This window comes from Neopsephotus bourkii, unplaced genomic scaffold, assembly GCF_033783945.1.
Source record: "Neopsephotus bourkii isolate Nb327-2 ecotype Australia unplaced genomic scaffold, CSIRO-AGI_Nbou_v1 NB_1388, whole genome shotgun sequence".
In the NCBI taxonomy this organism is placed as follows: domain Eukaryota; kingdom Metazoa; phylum Chordata; class Aves; order Psittaciformes; family Psittacidae; genus Neopsephotus; species Neopsephotus bourkii.
Window position 1 is genome coordinate 1,877,289 of NW_026901866.1, and position 21,213 is coordinate 1,898,501.

At 37.0% G+C, this 21,213-nt stretch overlaps 1 protein-coding gene across 9 annotated transcripts in view; it reads left to right on the top strand.

Annotated features, from left to right (window-relative positions):
- Positions 1–21,213, top strand: part of HEATR5A (HEAT repeat containing 5A) — a 66,389-nt gene that overhangs the window by 25,684 nt on the left and 19,492 nt on the right. For 8 of the 9 annotated variants that reach the window (XM_061367613.1, XM_061367611.1, XM_061367616.1 and 5 more), the window contains 12 exons: positions 2,933–3,044; positions 4,591–4,743; positions 5,990–6,089; positions 6,855–6,964; positions 11,368–11,531; positions 11,643–11,818; positions 13,234–13,339; positions 14,598–14,788; positions 15,257–15,416; positions 17,161–17,350; positions 17,888–18,057; positions 20,449–20,475. In XM_061367613.1, the coding sequence (XP_061223597.1) occupies positions 2,933–3,044; positions 4,591–4,743; positions 5,990–6,089; positions 6,855–6,964; positions 11,368–11,531; positions 11,643–11,818; positions 13,234–13,339; positions 14,598–14,788; positions 15,257–15,416; positions 17,161–17,350; positions 17,888–18,057; positions 20,449–20,475 (1,659 nt within the window). The remainder of the gene's footprint in view (positions 1–2,932; positions 3,045–4,590; positions 4,744–5,989; positions 6,090–6,854; positions 6,965–11,367; positions 11,532–11,642; positions 11,819–13,233; positions 13,340–14,597; positions 14,789–15,256; positions 15,417–17,160; positions 17,351–17,887; positions 18,058–20,448; positions 20,476–21,213) is intronic. The other variant, XM_061367614.1, reaches the window with a different exon arrangement.

Genomic DNA, 21,213 nt, shown 5'->3' on the forward strand with positions numbered 1-21,213 from the left:
ATAAGCAAATGTTTTTCTCACATTTGTCGGGATTTTGAATTTATCAGGAAATGTCACTAATGACCCCTCATACTGTTGTGTTTTTCTAATGAGGAAGTTTGCTGGGGGATAGGTTTGTTGTTTTGGGACAGAGGTCAGTTCTGTGGAGCTGTAAGGACTGATGTTGAAGAGCCTAAGAAAAAGTTTACCTGGAGAAGGCATTTATTCAGGAAGGTTACATTTTTCAGAACTTTAAACTAAATTATTTACAGCAAGATCAAACCTTCTGCAATTCTGGCCCAGTTTGATGTTGGCTTGAATTAGAAAGCTGTCATTTAAGCAGTGTTAGTGGTGATAAAAGGCTAGTCTGGAATAGACTTTGCCAAAGGAAAAGATCATTTATATTTAAAAACATGATTAAATGTATATACAGGGACTGTTGCAAGCTGTGATGTTGGAAACAAGTGTCCTAGAAGGAAACTCATTCAACCACAGATTAAGCAAAATTAATATTTCCCAGGCCTATTAGTGACTCTGCAGTGTACAGTTTAGTCAGTGCTTACACCAATAACATCAATTATGTGTTATCTTGAAAATCTAGCACAGATAGGACATACTGTGAACTGAAGTTTTAGGGATATGCCAGTGTAGAAATACAGACCAGGAGAAGGTGTTTCCATCTCAATGAGAACTTCATCCATGGAGTTATGCTCACAGTTGGAACACCACAACGTGACATAAATGTCAGCAGTACATGCTATTTCTCTGCATAATGTAGGCACGTTCTCGGTTCTGAAAATACCTTTTCTGGAACCAGTGGACATTAGGGAAGAAGTGGCACACTTTTATTCAAGGATTGTGAAGTTGTTTATTATTGCACCACTGAAGGATGAAAGGAATGCTTTAGTACATTTGGAGTAATGCCTCTTATAGTGACTTGCAGCGATTCCAAACCAACCCTTTCCCTGTTGTTGAGTAATAAACGTTCCATGCCACTACTTAATAGACATTGCTAGCTGCAGTTCTCCACATTTAAAGACCCAGCTGCTGATGAAACAATTTATAAATATTAGGAAAAAAAAAACACCAAAAGAACCACATGAAAAGCCTGTTTTTCTTAGCTTTCGAATTTTTTTTCTTATGATTAGTGAAAGACCATGGGGAGAGAACAAAATTTATATCATTTGCCCAGTTATATAGAAGTGCCATTCAAATACTATACACCTCAATAAGCAGAACTGAAGTTTCTATTTAACAGAGAAACTTAATTATTAACAAATATTTCTTTTAGAGGAAAATGATAGGATGAAATAGGGTCAGGAGGAGGTATGGGAGGGCACGGAAAAGTGTGGGAGAAACGCTATTCTGTGCTAACCTGGCAGGGAGGAGAACAGCAAAGTTGACAAAAGCCCTTTCCCATTCTCTCCTAGGAACACTGCCAGATTCCAGGCTAGCTCCTCTTCTGGGGAGCTGAAAGAGACCAATGTTAAACAGAGCAGTTTGGAAAAGGAAATATCAAACGTAGACAGTAGTGAAATACTGAACAGACAGTATTTCATTGTCTGTGAAGTACTGGACAGAAGCTGTTAATGTATTTTCCTTTGAGACAGTGGTTAGAGTTGCAGGTGGAACCTATTGAGGAAAACAAAATAATTAGTGGATTTATATGTACTTAGTATTCTGTACTAGTGCTTACAGTTAAAAAAAATTCTTCAAAAATGAGACATTTATCCTAGTACATAGAAAATTTGTCATAAATCATTAAATGAAATCCTTTCTAGGATGTTTGTCTTACACGTAATTTAAGTATACTAAGCTGTTAGTGATTTTCAGTAGTGTAATTTAACAAGGGTACTGCTTTAGAATCAAGTATTTTAACTCTGTCAGGAATCTGTATAAATAGATTTCTTCATTTGCAACCACCTAGTAGCATTATGGAACTGGGGAAACTAACATTTTCAGAATATTGAGGTTTGGAAGTGAACAAATTTCAAGCTTTCATAAAGAAAACTTCCATGTGCAAACTTTCATGACACGTTTTATAAGTGTGAAAATAAATTTTAGAAGGATGATGTCTGTACTGTCCAAATAAGTCATGATGTGCAAAAAAAAAAAAGGTAGAAGGATGTTGTCTATACTGAGGCTTTTAATGATATTGATAATCATTCTTCTTACTTGTAATACTAATTTATAAGCAGTTTGGTTTGGTGACCAGACATAATGCAAAATAATAAGAAATATTTTTTGGTGTAAGGGAAACATGATTGAAGCAAACCAGTTGCAGAATGCTTTGAGCATTTGTAGCCGTAATTGTCCGTAGACAACAATGCATGTTCTTACTTGTAAACTCTAGGTAGTTTGTGCTTTAGTAAGAGTGCAGATTATCACCTTGCATGTAGCACATAATAGTAGGCATGTGCAATTATTTCAGAGAAGCTAAACTAGGATAAATTTTTAACTTTGCTATTATAACTTGTTTGTTCAGTCAGACCATTTATTGATTAAAATACTGACAGAGATAATGATAGACCTTATTCTAAAATAATGAGAAAAATATTGTTACCCCTCTCACAGCTGCTTCTGAGCTCTAATTCATATGTCTCATGCTATCCTTTTTCTACATAATGACATAAAATATCAGGATGCTTCTATACTTGCAATGCAATTCTGTGAGAACTATCACCTGTCAGTGTACTACTGATAAAAGAAAGGGTACAAAGCAGCAAGGTAACTTATCTAGTACCCCACAAAACTTTTGAAGTCATTCCAGACTAGTACTGAAGTCAGTCATAGCAAACTTCATAAGCCTGAGTTTATTGCCAGAGTACAAGAGAAAGATAGCATTCAGTTTTGGGACACTGAAATAGAATTAAGTATCACAGAAAATAGTACTGAAATTACATATGGTAGTTACTAACATGCTTATGCTCTGTTTTTCTCTTTAACTTTGAAGGTAATCATGACAGTAGCAGAGGATTTGTTGTGTTCTGCTTCTCAGAACAGTCGCATTTCACTGCAGCGAACGCAGGCTGGATGGCTGTTGATAGCTGCCCTCATGACATTAGGTAGTAGCTTTCTACAGTTTTTCTTAAGTTACAAGCTGTTTTGTGTTTTGTCTCTGACTTTAACTCTTTGGATGTTTCATTTAATTTACCACTGCAAAATAATACTTTAACACCACCACCCACTCACAGTATCACAGTATCACAGTATGCTAGAGATTGGAAGGGACCTCAAAAGATCATCTAGTCCAATCCCCCTGCCGGAGTAGGAACACCTAGGTAAGTTTACACAGGAACGTGTCCAGGTGGGTTTTGAATGTCTCCAGAGAAGGAGACTCCACAACCTCCCTGGGCAGCCTGTTCCAGTGTTCTGTCACCCTCACTGAGAAGAAGTTTCTTCTCAAGTTTAAGTGGAACCTCTTGTGTTCCAGTTTGTACCCATTTCCCCTTGTCCTGTCATTGTTTGCCATTGAGAAGAGCCTGGCTCCATCCTCGTGACACTCCCCCTTTATATATTTATATACACTAATAAGGTCACCCCTCAATCTCCACCAAACTATAGAGACCCAGCTCCCTCAGTCTTTCCTCATAAGGGAGGTGCTCCACTCCCTTAATCATCTTAGTTGCCCTGCGCTGGACTCTCTCCAGCAGGTTCCTGTCCTTCTTGAGCTGAGGGGCCCAGAACCGGACACAATATTCCAGATGCGGTCTCACCAGGGCAGAGTAGAGGGGAAGGAGGACCTCTCTCGACCTACTAACCACCCCCCTTCTAATACACCCCAGGATGCCATTGGCCTTCTTGGCCACAAGGGCACAGTGTCAGCTCACTCCCCCCATTATTGATCAAAATATTTAAAAAATCTTTCTAAATAAAAGTGTTATTTCTCTTAAATTTGCTATTAGTTCATTGGGAGCAAAGCCTGAAAAACAGTGAGTGAGTGGGAGCAATATTAATTAAATGTAGACGATAAATTTCAAAATCAATCTAACCAAATGCCACTGTGGTCATGAAGAATTACACTGATATTTTTTAACATCTATTCCAATGCAAAATGAGCTAATAATTTGTATTTCCCTCTTGTCAGGCATTTAAATGTTATAGAACTGTCTGATATTTCCTAGTGGTCAAATTATTGACTGTGATCACTAAATTACTAATGACAAACGTATTTTATCCATTTTGTTCACGTTTTTAAGGCATCTTTCATATTTTCAGCTGTTACTTTTGCCCAACAGCTCCCAGTTTTTTTCTTAAATTTGGGAAAACACACCTTGTGCATTGACTTATAACAAATGTTTGCTTTTCTGAACATCACTGTTGCTTATTACATCTCTTATGGTGGTGAAACACAGGGTCTGTGTTTAGCAAAACGGATGTTTTGGTCAGCTTGGTGGCATTCTAATAAATGTGTCAGTGGGTATGTAGTTATGTATGAAAATGGAGTTCCAAGGCAGTAAACATTTGAGAAATTATATATGAGAAGGGTGAAAAAATAGCATAAATTTTGCTCACCGTTGTGAAGATTTTGTGAATGTAGGAGAAAGAACCAAAGAGAAAATAAAATTTTATTACACCTTACATTGGCATGATAACTGTCAACATTTACAGGTCCTGCAGTTGTCCAGCACCATCTGCCACGAATGCTGTTACTTTGGAAGTGCATCTTTCCATCATCTCCTAAAGACCTAGAAACGGAGAAGACACGAGGAGATTCATTTACCTGGCAAGTAACGCTGGAAGGTCGTGCTGGTGCTCTCTGTGGTAAGCAGGGTTTACTGTGTCTTTCCCTGCATATTTATAGTTGGGCTGTTTGTTTATTTTTCCTTCTGAAAGAACAACCATACTTCATACTGATTTTATTCACTGGATGGTAAAGGATGTATTAACTCCCCAGCTTGTATATATATATATATATATATTTTTGCTTATATATATATGTTTCATTTTTGTAAAAACAAAAAAACAGAAACAAAACCCAAGCTGTTTTTTTTCCTCTTGCTCTTCTAATCACTTGATTTCCAAGCAGTAAATGATATCTGCTTGGAAAGGAAGGTTGATTCTCTTCTCTTGTTTAGCCTATGTATCACAGTAATGAATGAAGATCCAAACCAGGGGATGTTCTGCTGTTTATACAGTTTGTTATATTTGGTAAATAGCAGTACTGTTCCTAATAGGTAACTTACTGTAAGCAAAGTAGAGCTGGTGAGTCAGTCAAACATTTGTGAGAGTAAGAAGACTCAGTTGAAAATTACAATAAGGAGGTTGCAATTATCAGCCATTAAAGAGTGCTATGTATTTGGCTGCTGTCTGGTGGGTTACGATTTTTCACCATGAAATACTGTGAATTTGCATTTCCAAGAGATGACTCCAGTGATCTTCAGATATAACACAAATGTGTTTCAGTCATGTATTCTAGAGTACTAAAGGGTCCTTTGAATTACAGAAATGTGAACCCTAGTATAGTGATAATCCCTATCACTATTAAAATCTATGTGAAAGTGTGGAGTTCAATAGTAATTTCATTTGGAAGTAACTTAAACAATTAACTCAAGTTCAATTTTCATAAATAATGAAAAGTACTTTGTACATGTAAGTTGTTAAAGTACAGTAATTAAGCTACTTTTAAATATTAAACTAGCTGAGCAAGCAGTAGATTATCAGATCATCATTCTTCCCCTTTTTTTCTTACTATTATCATGAAGTCGTGTTATATCCCATAACTCAATTAATAACAAAAAGCAAGAAATACTTTCATTTATAGAAGCAAATAAATGTCAGGGTATGAATGTCTAAGCTGAGACACGAAAACATTGCATCTGGAAATACAATTTTTTTTAATTTCAGATTTTTATTAGGTTCTTTAATTATCGGTCAAAATATATAAAAAATATGCATGTTTTCTTCTACTTTTAAATGATTAGTGAGGTAAGAATGTGATTACTGCACTAATGTGACTTTTTTTCTTCTTGATATCTCACACTAAGTTAAAATGCAATTCCTTTTCTAGCTATCAAAAGCTTTGTTTCACACTGTGCTGGTCTCCTTACGGATGAAGTTGTTCAGAGACTTCTTCCTCCTCTTCCAAGTGCTGTTGATTTATTGACACAGTAAGTGTTTGTATTAAACTGCTAAATGAGATTCTGGTTTTGAAAAGCTACAGAGTAATCTTCTTGTATTTGATTTAGTGCACTTTCTGGAGAGCTTTCTTTCCAAGGTACAAAAGTTAAGAGTACAGAATTCAGCAGTACAGCTGAAGGCTTTAGCTGTCATGATAATGTGTTTGCAGATTCCAGTATTGTGTAAAAAAGAAAAAAAAAAAGGGGGAAAAAAATTGTAACATGGTTTTGTTAAGCTAGTGATTTTGTTGTGCTTTTTTAATCAAGCATATACATTTATGCTTATTCATGGCCATTTTCAATAAAATAAAAAATAGTTCAAGAATATGCTTGGACAGAATGTTTTAGACATATGCATTTTTTTATATTTAGATCAGAGCTAAGCCTGAAAGGGTTTTATAATTTTTAAACTTTTGCCTGCAGAATATGTGGTAATGTATTTGGGTTCTAATTTAATGGACTTATTCCCACAAAAAAGTTAATTATAATAAACGTAGGTGCAATAAAATTAAATAGGAAACTTCATTTATTTTTCTAGTTTTAAATAGAAATAAGGACTGGGAATGGAGAACAGACATTCTGTCAGAGCATGTGAAAAAAAATTGTTTTCTTCTTCTATTGGTAATGCAAATCAAAACTGTACTTACAGTATATACAGATTTTAAAAGTATTCAGTAGAGTGGTACAAATGAAACTGGAGGTGGTACATAATGCTCAAAGGCTTTAACATTACTGATGTGCTTTTCATATTTTAAGGCTTTCTTCAATAAATAAATCATATGGAAATTCTTTAAAAACACCTTCAACAGTTTACAGACATAAACTTTATGAACTACTAGCAGTATTGCCTCCAAAGACTTACGAAGGTACGTATTTACTTATGAAGAGAAATGCATTTAAAATACCATGGTTTCATTTTCAATTTTTTGTTTGACATATATTCAGCTAGCAAGAATTAGTTCCTTTTTTAATAAACACATTTTATTCCCTCTGTTTAAATGTAATGAAACTGTAGCGAAGTCACTGTGGTTTTGAAAAGCTGGTGTTCGTGATCTTCTTCCCCCTGCATTACAAATACAGACATTTGTCCTATTTTTAGTTGAAACTTGAATGTAGACAACCTTACAATTTTAAACTATTTAAATAATTGACTTTCTTTGATGCCTGTTTTACTTTCCATTGAATTCTTAATCAGAAAGCTGTCATTTTAGCCTAAACTAATTGCATATAGTCCACTGAATTTCATTTAACTATTTCAAATATATTACAGATATATTAGTCTGTTCTGTGCAGACTGTGAATAAAAAAATTGTATTTAAAGAAAATTTTCAACAAAATCTGGGAATAGACTTACTTTTCTGTAGCAGAATATAACTAGCAGTATTTAAAATCTAATCCTCTAATGCAATAACTATGCACTGTAGTTAGACAGGCCTAACAGTTCAGCTAAAACATTAAATACCTTTTTCATCTTTGTATTTGCCATAGAGTACTGTGTGGACTGAAATAAGGAACCAGAGTGGTTATGTCAGTAGTAAAGAGAGGTATAGTGTATTTCATCAGGGCAGAGAGAATATCAAGCAACCAGGCACTGAATTGGCCGTGTCCTCTGTATTATAGAGGGAATCCTTACTCAAATAATCTGCTCTATCTAGTGGCAACTTCCAAGTGAATCTTTGTAGGGATAAATCCCTGACCTTTGTCTTAAAGCTGTTGTTGCATTAGAAATCTGTAAATAACACTTGAAGCATAGTGTATAATACACATTTGTAACTTCAGCTTTAACAACTGAAAATGACACCTCCTTCCCTTAGAGCAAGTTACTTGTTCCGTTCATTACAGGGGCAATGCTGTATAGAACACAAATATTTGGGTATGGGTGGGTTTGGTGGTTTCTTATCATTTAGTCACCAAATAGTTAGGGTTTGAAAGGACCTTAAGTTCATCTAGTTCCAACCCTCCTGCCATGGGCAGGGACAACTCCCACTAGAACGTGTCAGCCAAGACTCCATCTTACCTGCCCTTGAACACTGCCAGGGATGGAGCATTTACCACTTCTTTGGGAAACCTGTTCCAGTGCCTCACCACCCTCACAGTAAAGAACTTCTTCCTTATATCTAACCTGAGCTTCTCCTGTTTAAGTTTAAACTTATCACCCCTTGTCATATCCCTACAGGCCCTAATGAGGAGGCCCTCTTTGGCATCACTCTTGATCTAACTTCTTTGAAAAATACACGGTGTTTTACAGTGTGATCTGCAAAACCTGACGCAGTGTGAGCATCCTAGCTGAGGATGCTGCATTCTAGAACCAATAAATAAATAAAATAAAAAGTTTTAAAGGTTTGTGATAAATAAGTGTTCACCCTGCTGAAAGCTTTGTAAATAGTCTTAGAATCAAACCAGTAATGTGACAGATGTACTCTCAGAGTTGTCCACCTGTTTGTAATACAGCAGTAGGAGAGTGGGGAAAGAATGGAAACGAATATATTGGCAGAGCTTATTTTCAAAGTCTGCTATATATTTTAACATATAAGTATGCATCATTTAAAAATGCAAAAAATTTTTAAGGTAAAGCTTTAAACACATACTGTTCTTTCCCATATGATAGCTTCATGCAGAAACTGTGAAATAAATGCAAATACTAGGATTTAAAAAAAAACATTATGGTTATGGAACCAAGGATGCTTTTTTCAATATCTAATTTTAGTCATTTTCACTGGGACGAATTTTAGGAGAACTTCTGTGTTGCAGTCTGGCACATTTTGCATGGCTCAGTGACATACTGAATGAGAAGCTTCCACCAGTTCATGGTTTTATTTCTCCTGTTTTCATGTTCTTCAACTTGGGTAGCTAGCCAGGGGCTAGAAACCTGCAAATTGTTTCTTTTTGAGTAAATGGGTGATGGGGGCATATACTAGGAGCTGCAACACAAGCTTTTAGTGTTTGCAAATAACGTGCAACACTTGTATTCTTTAGCACAATAGGAGCAAAACAAAATACCCAGCAAAATAAACAGTTGAAAGCAGATTCTTTATTTGTAGTTCCAAACCTCTTTCTCGATTCAGACCTTCAGATTTCTGAGACCTGAGATACCAGGACTTGTTTAGGGTCTGCTTGTCCTTTCCTGCTCTCTTTCTGCCTCTCTGATTTCTTACTGCTTTCTGTCATCACTAAAAGTTGATATCTGCTCAAACAGCAAAATTTTGTGAAGGCTTACTATGAGCGTACATGAGTAATAGCTGATTTTTTGCATTATTTCAGCAATGACAAATATAAGCAAAATGTATTGGGTTAACTTGAAAATCAGTGAAGTATATGTAACATGCTTTAGTTGCTGTCTTCCATCATGTGTGAATGGTTAAGACTGCAATTTAGCTGATCCAAAGTATGAACTTGTTAAGCTGGGAAAAGTTAGTTCTGTTTCTAAGATGATGATTTATATTCATGATAATTTTCATGTGTCATTAGTTTTGTACTATAATGTGCTCATGTTTTTGAGACCAAAACATTTATTTCCTGTTAATATAAAAAATTAATTATTATAATGTCCAGTTTGAGAATTTCACACAAATCATTTCAACAGTTTGTGTTTTGATTGTTAGATTTGATGCTTTCTGTGGCCTGAAATTAATGTGTTTTGTCAGGCAACTCGTTAGGGTTCTTTTCATTCTTCAGCTTTTTGCGCTTGTTATGTTCCACTGTCTAAACCATAAAATTCAATACAAGCATTCCCTTCTCTTTCTTAATAGGATGAGATGAATAGGTAGAATGCTGGAACAGCATTCTGGCTCAATACTTTGGACTGCTTTATGCTGGAGTCATATTACTTGACATGGCCAAGTGTCTGGGGCTAAAACAAATGTTAATTTGGTTAAAAATTGCTGAGTATCTCCATTAATCTGTATTTGAAAAGTGTTTTCATAGGAAGGGCTTTTTTTTTTTTTATTGTGATCTATAATAATGGAAAAAGCAGTTTCTAGTTGGTGTTTAATTATTATTGTTTTTAAAAGGCTCTTTTCCTGTACTTTTTGCACACTATCTGTGCATCTTGGAATATATTTGATAGTGCTAGCATTTTGCATTTAAATTTGAGGTAAGCATTTTGGGAAAAATGGCATACTTGCTATTTAGTCAGGGAGGCAGGCAAAGCAACAGAAGCTTGCAGGAGTAGAGCCTGGTGGGGACAGGGAGTTGAGGGCAGGGAAATCAGCTTTCTCAGATGTGTGCAAGATTCAGGAAGGGAAAAATAGCTGATTAGAGCTACCAGCTCCAGCTATACAAATGGTTCTGCTCATGAGATGCTGGTAACTGTGCTGTCACACGTGTTGAAATATTCTAATCAACTTGAGTGCAAATGGGTAATGGTGTGATCATCTAACAACAAAATTGGATGCAAAGTACTGATATGTGGAGTTAAGCCTGCTCTTAATGCTAATATTCCCCGTTTCATGAGGACTTGACTTTGCAGTCATAGTGCTCTGGAGGTAAATTTTTTTGTAATATTTGCATAAAGACTGTGTGTGTATTTTTCAAAACCAGTTCTGCAGTGTTTTTCAACATATTTTATTGAACAGATAAGCTAGGCCTTTCTCATCATATGTAGTTCAGTGCTAGAAATGTTCTCTCACTGCAGGTACTATTTTAAAAACCTAAAGTAGTCTGACTTAGAATGCCTAATATTACTGTTTATTTATAATATACAATCTTGTTTGAAATAGTATGCACCAAAATATTTGATAGCTTAACCTACCAGTGTAAATTATTGTAATGTACCTTACAGTAAATTCCTCATGCTTTGCTTTTCACGAACTCCTGAAATAGGGGAGTACATTCTGCAGCTTTTGGTTATTTATCAGACTTACGGGTGCTTGCCAAGTCCAAGTATTCCTGTGTGGTTATGTAATACATTCTACAACATTAATTTTCAGGAAATTGAGGAAAATATGACTGTGCTTGTAACTGCATTTTCCCTCTGTTTTAATTGTAAATATAACTAACTTAATGGGATAGAAGTTTCATGGCATGCCTTCTGTGAAGGTAAAGGTCTCTGCTTTTCAACTTCTGGATTGTTGTATGTGTTTACTTTGCTCATCTTAGTGCTCTGTTGTTTTCCCTGTAGCAAGAGTGTTCTCCAAGTAACTGTTTGAAGACTTAAGAAAACTGTTAGATGAATGTTGCTATTGCAGTTGAAATACATTGCTCCCAAAGCTGCTTGTGGCAAGTAATAAACTGTAAATTTTGACTTTTTTTTTTCCCCTTCAATTTAAAGGAAGCTTCTGGGCTGTTCTAAAAGAGTTAGTGGCTGACTTGACTGTCCCAGATAGCCAGATTGATACCTCGACATTCTTGCTTCCACCCCTTTGTCATGAGAATGATCTCCTTTTACTTGGTCCGTTACTGCAGGACACTGACCACCGATTTATTGAAGAGCAGGTACTTTTTGATCTAATCATGGGGGTGCATGTTCATACAGTTCTAGTTATTGGGTCAGTGCTGGTTTTGACTTGGTCGAAAATATGGCTATCACTTTATTCCTTCTTCCAGCTCCTTTTAGGTAACAGCATAGCTGGTGGCAGCCTGGAGTATGACCCTTACTCAATTTATGATCAAGTTACAAAAGGTGATTCAGTACCTAAACCTCTACCTCCCGTATTGTCTGTTGTCAGCGCAGCAACACGTTTGTTTGGAGTTTTGTTTTCCCATGTAGCAGAATCCCACAGGTAAAGTGGTAACTGTTGGGGAATTTGGGTGGTGTTAAAATGGTCACAGTGTTTGAAAGTGAACACAGGAGAAAACAATTCTGTGAGCCATCTGAATATAATTCAGACTAATAAATTATTAGACGTTTTTCTTGAAGTTACTCACAACGAAAAGGCATATCTAGCAAGAGGTTATTATCATTATAATAAATTCTGCTGACCTAGAGCAATGTTTTGTTTCGATAGCCATATCAAAGTTGAAGTTCATTTTAAGAGTTATTACATGATTATTATAGTGCTTAATACACAATTGCCTTAGACCAAAGAGGGACAAAAGAGGTAAGAAGCTGCAGCAAAATTTAACCCTTATCCTGCCTATTCCCTTATAAAAAGTGGATGGGAACAAACCAGATTATGTGTCTTAACACAGTTCTGTTAAGGTACAAGAATGCTCGAAAGGGATCACAGACTTCTGAGTTTGTATGTATGTACCTTCCTACTGCACACATGGCATTTCATTTTTTTTTCACGTTTATAAGCACGTTGGTTGCTGAGGCATGAAATTTCTCAAGATACTTGCATGCTCTTGCTTATTCTGTGTGCTGCTGGTAATTTTCTTGAAGGCAACATTAGAGCAAATCAATTACTTTTCAATTAAACAGCTTTATCTTCTCAAAGCCAACTGCAGTTAGGCCTCAGATCATGATTGTTAGAGGTGGTGATGGTTTTGTTCATGTTGAGGGCAAGTGCTTAGCATGTGAGTCCTGAGGCTTGGTGTCTTCACTGCTTGGAATGCTTGGATTCAGTGTAATCCTGAAGCAGCTGTTTGTATATGAGCATGCCTGCCAATAAAATTGTCACATGCTTTATCATATATTCTTCTGAGTTGCATTTACTTCATTATTCTGTCTTCACCAACTGCTTATTTTTTTTTTTTTTGGGTTTGGGGTGTTTTTTTTCTGGTTTTCTGGGCTTTCTGCCACTACTGTCACCACGTTGCTGGTTACTTTTCTTCACCTGTTTTTCAAGATGTGAACTAATTGCTGCAGATAACTGCATTTTCCTTTTCTTTTTCTTTTCCCTCCTCATTTCTCAATTGTAAGTCAAAATGCATCATTTCCATACACAGTTGCTTTTAATAGCATCTGTCTAATGTTACTTAGATATAAAGCAGTTCTTTGTGAATGCATGTGTTAGAAGGAAACAAAGGCAAAAAGTTCATGTTCACAGAGTGATTACCTATTCTAATGTAGGATACAAAAATGCTTTGAGGTAGACAGGAATGCCAGTTGAAGGAAAACGCTCAAAAATTAGGATAATAGATTTGTCCCATCTCTGTTTCTATAATATATAGGCTTTGTTATATGTTTTAAAATAAAAAAAGCTTGAGTTTTTTTCTTAATTTTTGATTCTGTGGTTTCTTCTCTGGTTTTAAGGCTCCAGGTGTTAGAACAGTTGTTGAATTCCATAAAGCAAACAAAAGGATCCCGCCAGCAAATAGTACAGCTAAATGTTGTGTCAGCCTTTTCTACTTCCTTAAAGGTAAACCTCCTTTGTTTCTCTCCTTTGTTTCAATCTCTGTGTCTGAAACATGGCATCTGTCAGTTCAAATGTTTCTACAGAGAACTTACTGTTTTGATTAACAGTCACAGTGAAGATCAGTCCTGTTTTCTATGATTATATATTGGTTTGTGAGGTCACAATTTTCTTAAGTGCTGAAGAGTCACAGTTTAATTTTTCCTTTTTTTTTTTCATAGAATGGTTTTGTTTAGAAGGGACCTTAAAGATCATTCAGTTCCAACCCCACGCCATGGGCAGGGACACCTTCCACTAGACCAGATTACTCAAAGCCCTGTCCAACCTGGCCTTGAGCACTTCCAGGGATGGGGCATCCACAGCTTCCCTGGGCAACCTGTTTCAGTGTTTCGCCACCTCACAGGAGCTTCTTGTTCATCCATGCAAGCATCCAAGTGTTCTTGCCTGACTTCCTCTTTGTCAAAATGCATTGGGCCTGAGCTTGGAGGAAGTGATCCTTGAGTATTAAACAACTTTCTTGGGCCCCTCTTCTATCCAGGGCTTTATCCCATGGTACTCCACCAAGCAGATCTCTCAAGAGGCCAGAGTCTGCTCTCCTGAAGTCCCAGGTAGCAAGCTTGCTGTGTGCCCTCCTCACCATCCTCACTGTCTCAAACTCCACCATTTCATGGTCACTGCAGCCAAGGCTGCCCTCCAGCCTCACATTTCCCACCAGTCCCTCCCGGTTGTTGAGGACAAGGTCCAGAACAGCCCCTCTTCTGGTTGATTCCTGTATTACTTAGAGAAGGAAGTTACCATCAATACATTCCAGGAAGCTCCTGGACTACTTATGTCCTGCTGCGTTGTCCCTTCAGATGATATCAGGGTAGCTGAAGTCCCTCATGAGCACCAGGGCTTGTGAACACGAGGGTGTGCCTAACTGTCTATAGAGGGCCTCATCCAATTGGTCTTCCTGATTGGGTGGTCTCCACCCCCTGTCCCTTCCCTCCTTTTAATCTTGACCCACAAGGTCTCAGTCAGCTCCTCATCCATCCCCAGGCAAATTAAAATCCATGCACTCCAGCTGGATTTTAACGTTTTTAATGATGTATGTGGAGTTTGACTTCTAATTCTCAAACTAGGAAATAAAAAGAGAGGAAATCCTTAGATAAAAGGGGAAGAAAATCAAATTCCTTCTGCAGATCTTGTAATTTTTGCATGACTGCCAGAAAAAGATATTCTGATTACTGTCTTGCTGTTAAATATATTTAATATCTATTTTTAGCACTTGGCTAACTGCAAAGGAAGTTTAGGTCCAGAAGAAGTTAGAAGGTCTGCCCTGACCTTGGTAATGAGTGCCTTGGAGAGCAATAATCCACTCCTAAGATGTGCTGCAGCAGAGTGTTTGGCCAGGTTGGCACAGGTGGTTTCAGATACTGCCTTCACTGCTGGATTAGCACAAGTCAGTTTTGACAAGTAAGTTCATAAAATGTGGTAAGTTACTGGTTGAGTTTATAGAAAATGTTTGAGAAATTTACCTGATACATAATATAGAATCATAGAATAGTTATAGGGTAATTTTTAGTAGCTGGTTTCCTTCATGACTCTGTCACTTCAGACATTAACAGGGAAAAGTATTGCCTGACTTCTGCTTGCATCTTTCAGGTCTGATGATCTTTAAGAAGATTGTCTAAGTAAGCATGTAGACTTTCAAATAAAATAAATTGGCTGCTGTTCCAGCCACACCATTTAGGCATATCTAAAACAATTTCGGAATTTCCTTCAGATAAGAGTTGATAAATGAACTTAGACTTTTAGCAATATAGCAGTATCTAATAAAATATTTTGCTGATTATATAGTAGAAGTTCTATTTAGAGATGTGATTAGTAGTCTCAGTCTTGGTGACTACACTAACAGCTGTTTTTTTCCCTTATAATTAATAGGCTAAAATCTGCCAGGGATGTGGTATCAAGAACAGGTCATTCTTTGGCTCTGGGATGTCTGTATAGGTACCTAGGAGGAATAGGTTCTACTCAGCACCTGAATGCATGTGTTGGGATCCTTTATACTTTGTCTCAGGACAGTACTTCTCCTGATGTACAGGTACTTGTCACCTAAAAATGTCATACTACAAATTAACTGGTTTATATTCTGGAGTATAAGTGTTTTTTATTGCAAGAATAACACTTCACAACCTCTTAGGCATGCCTTACGGGTATTGGCTGGAGCAGCAAAGGCAATGAAAACCATAGCCCCTGCTCGAAATTCACCTTCCAAGAAAGAATCATGATGAGATGTGGGAGGTTGTTATTTAATGATCAGTGAGGCAGATAATGGTAAAATATGCTGGCTTCAAAAGCAATATCTGATGTTTTAGGAATTAATTTCACGTTCACTTGTATCTTGACCTAGATAGTACCTGGGGATTTTTTTTGTCTGCTACAATGGTTGTCTTACAGCATTTTTTCTTGAAGGGTTATGTAGTAAAAAATACAGGGATTTGTAGCCTCAGTGTTGTAGAACTTGGTAAGTATACTCCCTTGAATGAGGCAAGATATTCTGAAGACTAATTCACATATCTCCATGGCTAAAACTGTTATCTGTCAGAACAACTTTAAGAGACATTGACTGTATTCAATGTTATTGCCTAAATGTCAGTTAAAGATTTTTTTTTTAAGCTTTATCTGCAGTATCTTTACACAGGGAAGAACTGTATGTTGACATGAAACGGATTTAGCTGTTGGTGCAAAATAACAAAGACTAAACCACATCTTGTTTCAGCAACCCTGTTGTAGTTTGCGGTTTCTTTTTTTGTAATACTCTTGTTATTGCACACAGAATCATAGAATAGTTAGGGTTGGAAAGGACCTTAAGATCATCTAGTTCCAGCCCCCTGCCATGGGCAGGGACACCTCATACTAAATCATGTCACTCGAGGCTCTGTCCAGCCTGGCCTTGAACACCACCAGCAATGGAACATTCACAACTTCCCTGGGCAACCATTCCAGTGCCTCACCACCCTCACAGTAAAGAACTTCCTCCTTACATCCAATCTAAACTTCCCCTGTTTAAGTTTTAACCTTTTACCTCTTGTCCTATCGCTACAGTCCCTAATGAAGAGTCCCTCCCCAGCATCCCTATAGCCCCCCTTCAGATACTGGAAGGTTGCTATGACCTCTCCACTCAGCCTTCTCTTCCCCAGGCTGAACAGCCCCAACTTTCTCAGCCTATCTTCATACAGGAGGTGCTCCAGTCCCCTGATCATTCTCGTGGCCCTCCTCTGGAGTTGTTCCAACAGATCCATGTCCTTTTTATGTTGAGGACACCAGAACTGCACACAATACTCCAAGCGGCGTCTCACGAGAGCAGAATAAAGGGGCAGGATCACCTCCTTTGACCTGCTGGTAATGCTTCTTTTGATGCAGCCCAGGATACGGTTGGCTTTCTGGGCTGTGAGCGCACACTGAAGCCAGTTCATGTTCATTTCCTCTTCGACCAACATGGGACCATCAGAAATTTTACAAAGGGTAGAATGTATTTAAGAAATAATGGTCAGTCTTAATTTAATGTACTAATGGATTAATATTTTTTTTAGTTAACAGTGACAAATTTAAAATGGTTCTTTTATTGCATAACATAGTTTCTTGTAAAATACTCAAAATGGCTTATTAAGCATCAGGCTTCTACAGTTTCCTTGTATTACCTCTACATTTGTCCCTTTGGAACCTAAAAGTGCAACTTTTATTACACTTATTTAGTGAATCTCACTTGAACTATCAAAGTTTTAAAAGATCTTACATTTATACTATTGTATAGATATTACATGACTGCTTCTCTTATTTTACAGGCATGGGCACTGCACTCTCTGTCACTGATAGTAGATTTAGCTGGCCCCTTATATCACGTGCATGTGGAACCTACCTTATCTCTTGTTCTCATGTTGCTGTTGACTGTGCCTCCTGCTTACACTGAAGTCCACCAAAGCCTTGGTCGCTGTTTAAATGCACTTATTACCACGCTGGGCCCTGAGTTACAAGGTACACAACATGCAATAGGGTCAGCTTTGTTTGGTTTAGCAGCGCAATTGCTAAACATTGTTTGAATGTGTAAGCCAAATTTTATCAACAAAGAAGTGCATGCTAAGTGTTTTTTCTTATTGTAAGACAGTATTTCATATGTCATAGGTGTATGCAATCAAGATGACATGACTGCAAGTTTTCCAAAAATAGTGTTTCTTTTTGACATCTTTCTGTTTGTTTTAACTGGTTCTCCAAACCTTGCCTTGGGCTGAAAATTCATACATTTAGCATGAAACAGAAGGTTTTAATATTTCAAGAGTTAGGAGCCAGTCTGTGTCTTAGTTATGATGTAGACATTGAAAATATTCATCTAAATCAACTTTTAGATAGCTGGACACTGAAATCTCACTTGTATCAGAGTGTAACACAAATAGGGAAGGTATGCTTCAAGAGGATGAGAGTTACGGGTGGCTTGGGAAAAAGGCAGGTATGTTTTGAAAAACAAGTTGATGTTTTAAAAACAAAAAACAAAACCCTTTTTTATTCTCAATATAGGCAGCAGTACTACAGTTTCAGCCTTAAGAACTTCCTGCCTCCTGGGCTGTGCGGTGATGCAGGATAATCCTGACTGTCTTGTTCAGGCTCAAGCCATCTCTTGCCTTCAGCAGCTTCACATGTTTGCTCCTCGACATGTTAACTTGTCTAGCCTTGTAAGCTGCTTATGTGTGAGTATATCTTTACTAGTTTATGTGCTTGTATTTTAAGACATTTTGTTCAGAAGCAGTTAAAAAATACAGGTGCTTGTTTAACCAGAGAAACTGATAATTGTGTAGGGGTGAAGTGTTCCATACTGCTGCAGGCAAGTGTCCTCTATGCTTTTAATTTTTTTCCACACTTGCTGCTTCCCCTTTACAAGATGAGCACATTTTGTAAAAATATTGGCCTTCTGAAGTGTTTGCGGGTGTATTCTGCTGCTCTTACTAAGGCCAGTTGTCTGGCAGGATATACCATCCATTACAGCTGTGTGCTGGATTGTTACCAGCTATTTTATGTTGGCCAGTTTTTTTCCTCTGCTGCTTTTTGTCTTAGGTGAAGGATTAAAAAAAAAAAGTATTTACTGGTTACTGAGAATTGTTTTGTTGGTTTTTGTTTTTCCAGAATAGTGAAAAACCATAGATTTCTCTGGTTTGTAATTTCTGTAGCACTAGTGCTTCAGCGTGCTGACTTCTTAGCAGTCAGTATAAAAATTTCTGACAGTTAAGTAATAGTCAAACTAAGTCTTTGGAAAAAATCAACAGAAGGTGTTTTTTTTCAGCCCTGTTTGAGAAAGAGGCGAGGAGGGACGTGTTTGTTTCCTGGGGTTGCTTTTTTGTTTTTGTTTTGCCCCCCCCCATTTTCCTCTCTTCTGCTCTGAAGCACTTTGTTCTATGCAGAAAGCAAAAGTAATTTCCTGATAGTTGTTAGCCTTGGTGGGTTTTCAGGGGCTAGCTAGGGTTGTGTTTGTTTGTCTGGAGGGGGATGGGATGCTTGGTTTCTCTGTTGTTGTTTTGTTTTTTTTTTTAATAAGACCACCCAATCTCCCTGTAAACCAGAGAGAAAAAAAAAAAACCACAGACATTAAGGTAGGGTTGGGTTTTTAATACTTTCCTTCTATTATCTTTGTTATGTTTGACAAGAAACATGGTTGTGGGAGCCAGGAAAAGTTGAAGGAGAAGCTCTTTCAGCAACCACATTGTGTTAGGCATCGGTATACTGGAATTCATTAAAAGAATTTGGGTTTTTTAAGATATACCATTTTCTGTTCTCTGGGTAAAACACTTTTTTTTTCTTGCATCAATAAAATCACAGCATATCATATAAGTCACTTTCTTGCTTATAGGTTGTATTAGCATTTGGGATCATGTGTAAGTCCATGTGTGGTCTGCTTCCGTATACAGTATGATCTCTCTTATCTAATAGCAAGTACTTAATAATAAAGAGGATGTCACGATAAATTTGTCTGTACAATATTACTGCTTTTCATTGCTTTTATAAATTGTTTCAAAGTACTTCATACAGGACTTTAGTGACTTTTTAATATAAAATTACTCATTTAAGAAGAAGCACATTTCATGGCTCAAGTGTTCGTGTGTCTCTAAATGTGTATTTTAACCTCTACCCCAGAAACAATTGTGAACTTCGTGGGGGAGGAGTCCACCGAAATCAGTGGCCTTATATGGGTGAATTCTTCTCGTTTTCATGAACTTGTTCATGAACTCCCTTCTTCACCCTTTCTCCCTAAGGTTTCTGTGTCTTTAAACTTGTCTGTTTCAGAATTTTTAAAAGGTATTTTTCTCTTTCTTTTCCCCCTCCTCTTCTCCCTCTTCCCCCATTTCTTCTATAAATAAATGTAGCAGTAGCCGTGCCAGCACAACTTCTGTGAGCAGCTGCAGGATTCCTCCTCCACCTGCATTTACACCCCCTAGAGCATGAGATGGTTCAGGTCCCCAAAGTATTTAGGCCATTGAATTTGTGATTGTGCTAACACTTACAAAACAAGACTCAGGCAGTAGATACACAGCTTCACTGACTCATTGTTTGATTTTGGTTTTGATTGTGTATTTATGCCTGTCATTATCTAGTGTCCCTTCTGAAAGTATTCCTTGTTTGTCCATTGGATCTTTTTTCATGGGGCTTTGCATCTAACAGTAATGCTTACTCTGCAAGTTGTATTCTTGGCTCCAGCAGAATAGAAATCATATGCTTTTAATCATGCCTAGCATTAGCTCTAAAGCTAACTTAGGTGAGCACAGCTTATCTGTGTAATCTTATAGTGAATACCAGTTTTCAGCTGGAAGACATTAAAGGTATTTTGAAACACAGTAAGTGTACAGTGTCCATAATTACGCACTGCTATTCTCTTGATACTGTTTAAGTACTAATTTTAGGGGCAGCTGGCTTGCAATTTAAGTGTGTACAATGTTAAATATAAGATAAATGAACTAAGTACACTAGGGGTTGGTTATGTTTGAGGTAAGAATCTTAATTTTAATATATGTCTCCATGTGTGGTTGGTATCACTGTGATATCTATATTTTGGTTTTGTCATGACTGGTTTGTCATTTGTTTTTGTGCAGGAAATCTTGTTGGATAATTCTGTGTTGGTAGGTCCCTGTGCCTTGTTAATCCTAAACTTTCGCAGTTTGCCGTGGTGTTTTTTATTTCACCTTTTATCTTTTCCTTTTAACCATTTTAATGTAATTTCTTTTAGCATGTCAAGTGACATTTGATTGTCATCCTAACCAGACCCATCCTAACTTTCTGCAGATGGCAGGCATACATTTCATTTATGTGCTTAGTGAGACATAATTTTGTTTTTAACATGTTAAGCACAGAAAGGGAACTGTTTTTTCATTTAAGTTTGTATGTGATGCTTGCATTTTGTATCTTATTTAGTCCTATCCCCTGCTTAGAATATGAGAGAATGAGACAGGTGAAAAATGTGCATCTTGCAGCCTGAACTGGATCCTCTGTTTTTTCCCTATTAAAAATGAGCACTGAATTTATGCATGTCCAGCTTGAAAAAGAATGTATAGAGTGCTTGCATAAATATTGCATTAAAAAACTCACTTATTTTTAAAGTTTCAATTAAAATATCTTGCAGACATACTTATTGAGTCAGACTTCTTTTCTTTTAGAAAAATTATGCAGAGATTGTGTCTCTGTGTGTATTAAACATGTAATTCTGAGTATTGTAGATTCATATGCATGCATAGGCATTCAAAAGATGAAGCTTAGTTTTGTTAATGTAACGAAGCTGAAATTCTGTATCACTCTTTTTTTCCTTAAGTTGTTCTTTTTAACTCTATGTTAACTAATATATATTAGTCATTTTGACTAAC